This window comes from Anastrepha obliqua, chromosome 1 (genome assembly GCF_027943255.1).
Source record: "Anastrepha obliqua isolate idAnaObli1 chromosome 1, idAnaObli1_1.0, whole genome shotgun sequence".
Taxonomy (NCBI): Eukaryota; Metazoa; Arthropoda; class Insecta; order Diptera; family Tephritidae; genus Anastrepha; species Anastrepha obliqua.
This window is the reverse complement of record NC_072892.1, coordinates 14,401,038-14,410,843: the sequence shown is the minus strand read 5'-3', so window position 1 is coordinate 14,410,843 and position 9,806 is coordinate 14,401,038. Positions and strand designations below refer to the sequence as shown.

Sequence of the window (9,806 nt, the reverse complement as noted above, 5' to 3'; positions counted from 1 at the left end):
CACAACAGAGGAATTTTGAATATTTATCCAAGTGAGCCACCTGTAAGGGTGGCCATTTATCCTAACCTAACCTCATTCTTATAGTTTATTGAGAGCACTACGAGCTGTTGCTCAAAGGCGGTTTGTCACTGTCCCACCAGTGAGAAAAATCTTTTTCTATCATATGGTGATCCATATCCTGAGAGTCGAACCCGCATGTAAGCACAAACAATGGCCGCGATATAAATATGCAATTCTTATAATTTACTCTGGAATCTTCTTTCAGTGAATTCACTCAAAAAATCCAAATTTTTGTAATGGAAGCTCACAGCTGCATGCATATTAATATTCCCACTAAAGTTCTCACTGAAATGCCATGAAATATAAGTGAATAAGAGACGCATTTCCTAAGATTACAGCAGGATTATGTGGAAAAATTTAATTGTATTAATATCCCAGAAATTCATATATGTATACAAATTCACATATTTTACATTTTCCATTACATATTAGATCGAAGATTTATTAATCATCAAAGTAACCCAAATGCAAGAAACGCGGCAAAAGTTCCTCCAAGTACTCCATGTAGCCCTTTAACTTGTACATATTGCGACGAAATTCTTCGGACGTCATCAGCGCTTCAACCTCGGCCTTTTCTTCTATTGCGAACCACATGGGCAAAAAAGTGGTTAAAAGGAAGAACTCTGATAAGAAATGAGGAAATATAAGTTGCTTGTTTTGCAATAAAACGAGTATAGATAATAGAATTTTCTTATCAATTAACGATTTATTTGAAATGCAATTTGATATTTAAGTGCTGATTACTCACCGAAGCACTTGTGGCGTCTATGCTGCGCATGTAGTTGTGTAATGGTCGGCAGTGGACCCTTGAAACCAATTTTTTTTAAAGTATCGATGAAATTGGTGAAATAACTGTACAAAAAAGCTGGAAATTGCAAGCGCAGATTTGCATCCAAAATGCAGTAAAGTGAATATATCAAATCGTTCACAATTGGACCAACATAGCCGATTTGAAAATCCAAGAGCAAAACATCCACCAATGCGCCAGTTTCTTTATTGTGCTTAAACATCATATTTTTGGAATGAAAGTCACCATGACAAAGCACATACTGTGAATTCGGTTGAGGTGCTTCACGAAACTCAATGAACGATGCACGACATTTTTCTAAAAGTTTCGGCTCTAGGGCCTCAAAGTATGGCAAATATTCATGTAGCGAAGGTGTTTGCCTCAGCATATTAACGAAGTTGGTAATGCCATCTGTTACGAAACGCTGTTCTGCTATGTTGGACATACTGAGCATGCCACGCTCGAACTTGTCAAAATAGTGCGGCTCCTGTAGAGATGCAAATGAAATTTATTAAATTAAATAAAACTTAATTGGCACCCGGCATAATAAATTTCAAATACTGCGCTTGCCACTGACCTCCAAATTGATTTTGTAGCTTATGGCATGCCACTTGGCCAACTTGGCATATGCGGCCTTCACTTCTTCCGCGTTGAGTACGCGCCCTCGCACCACTTCATAGCCCTTAGGTACTAAGTCTTCGAAGACAATTATTTTCTTCGGTTGCAAAGCGTGATATAAACAGCTGCAAATATAATAAATTTTGTTTCAAACTAATATACGTTAACGCGGATTGCTATTCTCTTTTTTTTTTGTTCTTTTTGTGTTATCAGTCACTTACGGTGCCTTGAGCACTGTGTCATCGCCCACGGCGCGCAAAATCTTTTCGAAACGTGGTAACACTTCCGTGTACATGATGATTTCTTTTTCGAAAATATCCGTCTTGCCTAACATTTCCTTCTTGTGCCCGTCGTTTTCGGGCATTGTTTTCATAATCACAGATTTGGACTTGTGCACGCCCTCCAATTCATAGTCCAGTTGCGCGCGAAACATTACACTGGCATAGTGATCACCCTTCATGGAGGCTGGTGAAATTTTTGCACTACGCATTTTTATTTTAGTTCCTTTGCCTTCACAGCTTGTCAAGACTTTTAAGAAGAAATCGTCATTCATCCATTCTGGTGCCTGCAATTCGTCGGCATTGAAGTCTTCTGTATTGGAGGACATTTTCTAAATGCGTTTCGCTGGATTCTTACAAAAATGCAATGTTTTTTCAAGGAACTTAGAACTGTAACTGAACTGCAACTGAACAAAATTGCAGCTCATCATTCTAAATAATTGTGTAAAAAATGTTCATGTAACAAAGTAAAAGTTTTCTCTAATGTTTTCTCTATTTACTCTCTATCGCATGCATTTTTTTCATTGAAAAGCTTTACAATTTTTCGCACTGATAATAGCACTGCAGTTAGCTATCGAAATACGAAAATATTATATTATTTAATAAGTAAAAGTTTGACCAACGCATGTATGCACCGGGTGTTCTTTTAGTTGCACTCTCGATATCAATAACTATGGTTTGACAGCTGATAATGACAAAATGTGTTGACATTTCTGTTCTCTGCACTTTGGCAAGACATCATGAAACGTTTGAAGCCAGAGCAACGCTTACAAATGGAAATTTACTTTGAAAAAATTTCTTTCGAAATGAGGAAGCGGCTGCTGAATGAAATTTTGTTTCCGAAAATTAATCAATTAAACATCGACATTTGGCTCCTACAAAATGGCTCAACTTGGCATACGCGCAATTAGCAATCACTTTGTTGAAATATTCAAGCCAACATTGATGCTAGACGGCCGGATTTATTGACAAAACGTCAAAAATGCGGCTGATCGATTGGACCATGAAACTCGTAGTCATGGCGGGTATATGCGTGATATCCTATTAAAAAAACTAATCCCATGAAATATTCTACGAGCTTACAAAAAAAAAAAAATACTTTCTAACAATATTTTTGTTTTGTATTATAATTTTAAGTTATCGAGCTATTAAAAAACACTCGAATTTGAAAGGATGAAACTGGCTTTTGGGCTAACTACTTTTTTGAATTGCTGGGTACTCGTACGTAATTGGTATTGGCTTGTTAGCTGTGGTGCTCCCCGTGTGCCTACCCGGCATTCAATAAAAGTCCGGGAGCGAGGGGTCATTTTGACCTGGTCTTTTCTTGCCGACTGAATTTAATACTGAAGGCAGACGCCATCCAATGGATGACGAAACTAACCGTCAGCTGGTCCTGTAACGGTGGGTACGTGCGTGGGATGCTGCGAGACGTGTTAACAACTCATATAATACCGGCTAAAATTTTGTTGTGCATTGTGGACATTTAGTAAAGTAAAAAGAAAATAGTCAGCTGCGCCGTAGAGGGGGGAAAAGACGTCAGCTGAACGCAATGATACCTTCTTGCTTCGGCTGATGGTCTACCCACCGCTATAAACGCAGCTGACCATCATTATTATATTTTCATATGTGTCGAAAATTATGTAAAAAGTTTCAATCGGCATAAAGTAGTTTACTTTTCAATTTATTTTACAAGTTGACCTGTTCAGCTAACGCGTTTTGCCCCCTCTACCGCGCAGCTGAGTATTTTTTTTTTATTCTACTAAATGTCAATAATACATGAAAAAAATTTCAGCCGGTATTAAATGAAATGTTTAAATTTTTTTTTGGACACGTTTCGTACCCTCCCACAATTACAACCACCGCGGGTGCGCCGGCTGACGTTCACTTCCGTTATTCATGAAAGCTAAATCACAAGCATAGTCAAGAATTTAACGGTATAAAAACGCAGTCCAAAATCGACCCCTGGCTCCCAGACTATAAGCGCCAATTGATTGCATTTATCGTGGATATTGATTTTGTAGCCTAGTCACAGGAACCATTTCGATGTTTTTATAAATTTACTAATAACTTTCACTCATTGTGGTTCCTGGTAAGTGCCTTAGCTGTCGCCTCGCATGTGTGCTTCCCAGACATGCTCTTTCTCATGAACGCTAGAACTGGACATTCGTAAAGAAAATTTGGCACATCGATCGGAGCCACACCTGCAACATTCTATGCTTGACCTATTTAGAAGATCCTGTTTAGATCCAAGAGGTCATCTCTTTGCACCAAATCCTCTTGATTCTGCTACGACACCGGACGTACTAGGTGTTTCGACAAGGAATCTATCTACTCAAATGGGTATAAGCAGACAATTTTGTAGAAAAGTTCAAATTAGCTTCCTAAAAAGACGCGAATTTCAAGCAAACCTAAACTAGCAGGGTTGTCAACCTGCTGGAAAATTTGTCCGCAAATTATTTTTAAATGGTGGAAGAGCACAAAATCATACACCACTCTGTTTTTGTGGCAGGCGCAGATCATTTCGATTCAAATGGCACGACAACAAAACAAAAAAGAACAAAACTGTCAAGTACTGATTGCCTTTAATCCCGACATTTTCCACGTAGCTAATATTACACTCACTAAAATGGTGATTCTTACACCTTCAACTCTGCAGTTAGTGGTGAATAATTTTATGGTAATTTCTTGATTATACCTCCAATTTTTTTTTTTTGTGGACAAAAAATTAGTTCCTTATATTTTATCTATTTAATACTTACCCATGCGAAAAATTATCATTGAAATTACGATCTCACAACTTCTGAAGAAACAATTGTCAGAACGTTCACTGCCGTACTCACAATTGACTCCCACCCCCATGTAGCCTCCCACAAACTACAGAAAGGGCTTAATAAATGGGTTGAAAGAGTGGCGCATTAAGCCAAGGGACAAAATCCTACTAAGTCACTTCTACACTAAATCGAAAAACTCCCCATTCGTTGATGTCACTAATGTAATCATCCCCTAAACTAACATGACAAAATATCGCGGCAAGCATCTTTATAGTAAAGTTAGATGGAAGGCTCTAGGAAAAAAATCCAGAAGCCTATATTGGTTACTACATCGAAACTCGCATGTTTCTCTCGAAAGTATGTAAGCTCTCACTTTAGTAAGCGATCTTGAAACCGACATGGACCTATGGCATTCAACTGTGGGACACGGCAGCTTGAAAAGTTTTTGAAAAAAAAAAATTTATGTAAATTATTTATTTGTAGTTTTTATTCAAATCTGAAAATTTAAGTTAAAATTATTATTTTAAAAAATTTATTAATTATGTTGAAAAACAGTTTTTTAACCTTAAAAAAATTTATTAAAGTTTTTATATAAAATTTTTTTTTTAATGAAAACTATTTATTTTTATTTTTTATGGAAATTTAAAATTTTTGTTTTTATAATTTGAAATAAAAAATTTTTTAAGTATTTTTTTTTTACTTAAAATATTTATTTTTATTTGAGTAACTTTTTATTTTTCTAAAAATTATTTAAAATTTTTTTTATTAAAACACAAGAAAATTAAAAAGTTATTCAAATAAAAATTAATGTTATAAGTAAAAACATATTACTTAAAATTTTTTTTACTAAACATTTTTTAAATAAAAATTCAAATTTCAATAAAAAAAAAATAAATATTTTTCATTAAAAAAAAATTTTATTTAAAAACATTATTAAACTTTTTTTTAATCTTTTTTGTTTAATACTAAAAATGTAAAAATTGTTTTTGTATTTTATATAATAAGTTTTTACTAAAATTTTCAGATTTGAATGAAAACTAGAAATACATGTTTTTTATTAAACAAATTTTTAATTATTTAAAATTTTGTATACGAACTTTTTATCCTTATTTATTTTTAAAACTTTTTTATTTAAATGTTTTTTAGTAAGCATTCCGTTTTTAATTTTTTCTTGATTAATTAAAATATGTTAAAGTAATTAACTAAATTTTTTTAAACTTTTTCTCCTAATTGAAGTCTGAAGAAAATTGAGCTACAGACGAAGAAAATCAAATGATAAATAAGGAAGTTAAATAAATAAATAAATAATTGGCGCGTACACTTCTGTTAGGTGTTTGGCCGAGCTCCTCCTCCTATTTGTGGTGTGCGTCTTGATGTTGTTCCACAAATGGAGGGACCTACAGTTTCAAGCCGACTCCGAACGGCAAATATTTTTAAGAGGAGCTTTGGAGCTCATGGCAGAAATATACTCGGAGGTTTGCCATTGCCTGCCGAGGGGCGACCGCTATTAGAAAAATGTTTTTTTTTTATTAATTGTGCTTTCACCGAGATTCGAACCAATGACCTCTCTGTGAATTCCGAATGGTAATCACGCATCAACCATTCGGCTACGGCGGCCGCCAACCCTACGGCAAATAAGGAGGTTATGCATGTCCAATACCCAAGTAGCGAAATCTCTATGTATGCATACCTTCAAGATATACGTGATTATGTGGAACCACTCTTTGTTTAGCTTAAGAATGTTAAATTGCAAATATCTCGAAAATGTTTCCCTAAAAAAAATTAACTCGATTTTCGTAATCAGCCAGCGATTCTACATAGGAAGTGAGTCGTGATAGCTCAAAAAAAAGATACAAATTTGTAAACCAGTGTTATTACTTATAAATTTATAAATGTTGATCAGTAACGCTTAGCCGTGTCGTAAGATTGTGAAATCAAATGTGAAATTTTGTATCTCAAAAAAGATTTGGGAATCATTTTGAAAGAGAACCTGAAAACTTGCATTTGAGTGTTATGAAAAAACAATCAAAACAAGGAAAAAAAAAATCTATTTGTTTAGAATTTAGGTTTTAAAATTTTTTATTAAAAAGCGCGTATGAAATCCCACGGAAAACATGTATCTTCTTTTTTTTTAGACCGACAATTATTTGACGACATGCACAAAAAGTTGCCGTTATAACATGGCAACCACTCAATGAAGTTTCTGCTTGAGTGGAATTTAGAATGTTGCAGAGCGTCTTTGTTTATGTCGGAAAAACCAGTTTGCAAATTATACAATTCCAGGCAGGTAGATAAATCATAGAAATGAAGCTCGTCCTGGTCGAGAAACAACAATTCCACTATTGAAAGGCCTCCAAACCAGTAGGAAAGATGCTTTTTTGCCTGAAAAAAGTGAAATCACGTTTGGATTCTGATTGTGTGACTTTTTATTCTTCGCTTTTCGACTAAATTTAGCGATAAAAATTGGAATCGCAATAACTATTCTCGAAACCGATGGCCGCAATGGTTTCAAGAATTGAGAAATCATTCGCGTGAATGTATTATAGCGGGACAGGAGGAGGTTTTTTTCCACTAAGGTTTTGGGCGCCTCTAATGAAGGTAGAGTCAGGTTAATCAGAAAAACAAACTGAGTAAAACAAAATCATCATTAAAATCCTTCGACAAATCATTGACATTCGATAGTTTTGAAAGGTGGTTTATTTGGAGAACTACTGATTGCCCTAAGGATTAGCCAGACGCATATGACACTAAACGCATCAACTCAATATCGATGTTTACAAGAATCAGTTATTTAGGTGAATGATTTAAAAGTACATAAACTTCTAATAACCAAACCAAAAAAATGTATATCTTTTCTGTCGCGCTTGGAACATTTTTTAAGTTCTTGCACATATCGGGTGTTTGTTAGCTGCATGAGAACTATCGATGTAGATACCTATGGTTTAGCAGCTGAGAATGGCAAGTTGTGTTGACATTTCTTTTCAGTAAAGTCTTCAAGCCATCAATTCGGATTATGTTTATGCTCTATACACTGAATTCTCTCCTTTTTTTTCAACTAAGAAATATTTATTTTTCACTTGCTAGAGTAATTATTTGTTTCAGCGGGACTCCTTTTCTGCCTGCTATAAAAGCGGTCAGCTTACCTCATATAAAAGTGTTTATTTTTATTATATCAAGTTAAGTGCAGAAAGCAAATGTAATTTAAATTAAATGATTCAATTCAAATTCGCCCTTATATTTTCGATAAAAGCTTGAAAGAGTAAAGAAAAGGCTAGGCTTTACCATAAACCCCTCATTCACTTCAAAAGCATCAATTTTATAATATAAAGGGTGGTTAAGTTACAAAGGCCGGTGTTGATTTTGCATAAAATACAATTTTTTTAGGAAATTATTATCATGCCTCTTTATTAAGATAATATTGGTATAGTTCAATTACGTGCGGAACAAAATATAGGCCAAATGTCCACCGCAGCTTCGGCGGCACACCCCCATCCGATGGTCCAAATTTTCGATGACTCTGGGGCATAATTGAAGTTCCATGCCGTTAATGTGCCGTATTATCTCATCCTTTAGCTCTTGAATTGTTGCTGGCTTATCGACGTACACCTTTTCTTTCAAATAACCCCAAAGAAAGAAGTCCAACGGTGTCGCTGACGTTTAGGTGTGGTTCACATTCAACATCGGCCCTTGAAATTTAACCACCGTTTATTTCACAACTAACATAAACCTGTTTATAAAAAACGAAATATCAGATTTGCTTTCACGACAGGAATATCTATTTTTTGTTTGTTTATATGTGGCAATACATTCATTGTGGCAACACGGCACGTTTTACACGTCACGACAGTCAAATGCGTTGCCGCAGAGTACGCAACATACCCATTGTGACAGGCCTCTTACTATCCATAAACAAAGAAAAAAGATTGGTAGCGTTTCCCCATCGGAATTATACAATTTATTTCATTTAATTAAATAAGGTTTAGGGCCCTTGACCTCATTTGCATATAAAATAATATTCTTCATGTATTTAAGAACATTTCTAAGACACTTACCAACAGTAAATTGTTCAAACAGTAAGAGAAACAATTTCTGATATGTGATAACAGCAATAATTTGCATTTTAGTATGAGGAATCTGTAAGCGATGTAAATATCATATCCACACCTACATCCAACCGGCTAATAGCGCCTTGGGCTCATTGTTTATGCGTTCGAAATTTGTCAGGAAACGCTTGGCTTCTCTCTCAATTGCATCCGAATACTTCGATGTTAGGCTCATCTGGGTTCCCGGTTATACCGGCATTGAGGGAGCTGCTGGGCTGAAGAGCTGGAGCCTGGAGATGATTTCTTCACAAAATTAGAGCATTGGGGTTGTCCTGAGAACTCGTGGTTTACTACTGAAAAATTGGAGCTGAGTCAACTCAGCGAGCGCTGGGCTAGTGCGCAAACGTGACGAGATCCTTCTGGCCAGTGGTAGATCGGGCGTGCCCAAGGGAACTTTAAGGGAACTCTAAGGCTAATAAAGTTGCAGATATCGAATTTGGTACGAATACTAAAGGGACATTGCCCGACTTGCGATTGCTTCAAGTCTTTTCTACAGAAGTTGAGGATGTTGCCTGGAGGATGAGGTGGAATCAGCTTAGCACCTTCTTCTCAGCTGTACTGCTCTAGTCGGGCAAAGATTTAGATATTCAGGTTCTCACTTTTTTGCTACATTTGCGGCTGATGCGGGTTTAAATATCACTTCTGGTGAAATTCTGGTAGCTTGAAGTGGCTAATATGTAGGTAAATTGCCATTGTGGGTCATCATCTTCTAATCTGAAAGTCCCTTCACTCTTTTTCTTCCACCTGACTGACTCCTTTTCATGATATAGTATCACAACAGAGGAATTTTGAATATTTATCCAAGTGAGCCACCTGTAAGGGTGGCCATTTATCCTAACCTAACCTCATTCTTATAGTTTATTGAGAGCACTACGAGCTGTTGCTCAAAGGCGGTTTGTCACTGTCCCACCAGTGAGAAAAATCTTTTTCTATCATATGGTGATCCATATCCTGAGAGTCGAACCCGCATGTAAGCACAAACAATGGCCGCGATATAAATATGCAATTCTTATAATTTACTCTGGAATCTTCTTTCAGTGAATTCACTCAAAAAATCCAAATTTTTGTAATGGAAGCTCACAGCTGCATGCATATTAATATTCCCACTAAAGTTCTCACTGAAATGCCATGAAATATAAGTGAATAAGAGACGCATTTCCTAAGATTACAGCAGGATTATGTGGAAAAA

The 9,806-nt window shown here is 35.8% G+C and overlaps 1 protein-coding gene across 1 annotated transcript; it reads right to left on the bottom strand.

Annotated features, from left to right (window-relative positions):
* Positions 1 to 438: 438 nt before the first annotated feature.
* On the bottom strand, positions 439 to 2,138 carry LOC129249174 (uncharacterized). Its single transcript, XM_054888843.1, has 4 exons — positions 1,687 to 2,138; positions 1,425 to 1,590; positions 809 to 1,334; positions 439 to 683 (listed from the first exon to the last, which is right to left on the bottom strand). The coding sequence occupies exons 1-4, from the start codon at positions 2,070 to 2,072 to the stop codon at positions 505 to 507; spliced, it is 1,257 nt and encodes a 418-aa protein (XP_054744818.1). The 5' UTR covers positions 2,073 to 2,138; the 3' UTR covers positions 439 to 504.
* Between the last annotated feature and the right edge of the window lie 7,668 nt (positions 2,139 to 9,806).

Excerpts from the sequence above, each read along its gene's own strand:
- LOC129249174 (XM_054888843.1), bottom strand. The coding sequence starts at position 2,072 with ATGTCCTCCAATACAGAAGACTTCAATGCCGACGAATTGCAGGCACCA. Across the intron at positions 1,591-1,686 it reads GACACAGTGCTCAAGGCACC|CTGTTTATATCACGCTTTGC; the intron begins GTAAGTGACTGA and ends TTATATTTGCAG. Across the intron at positions 684-808 it reads TAGACGCCACAAGTGCTTCG|AGTTCTTCCTTTTAACCACT; the intron begins GTGAGTAATCAG and ends ATTTCTTATCAG.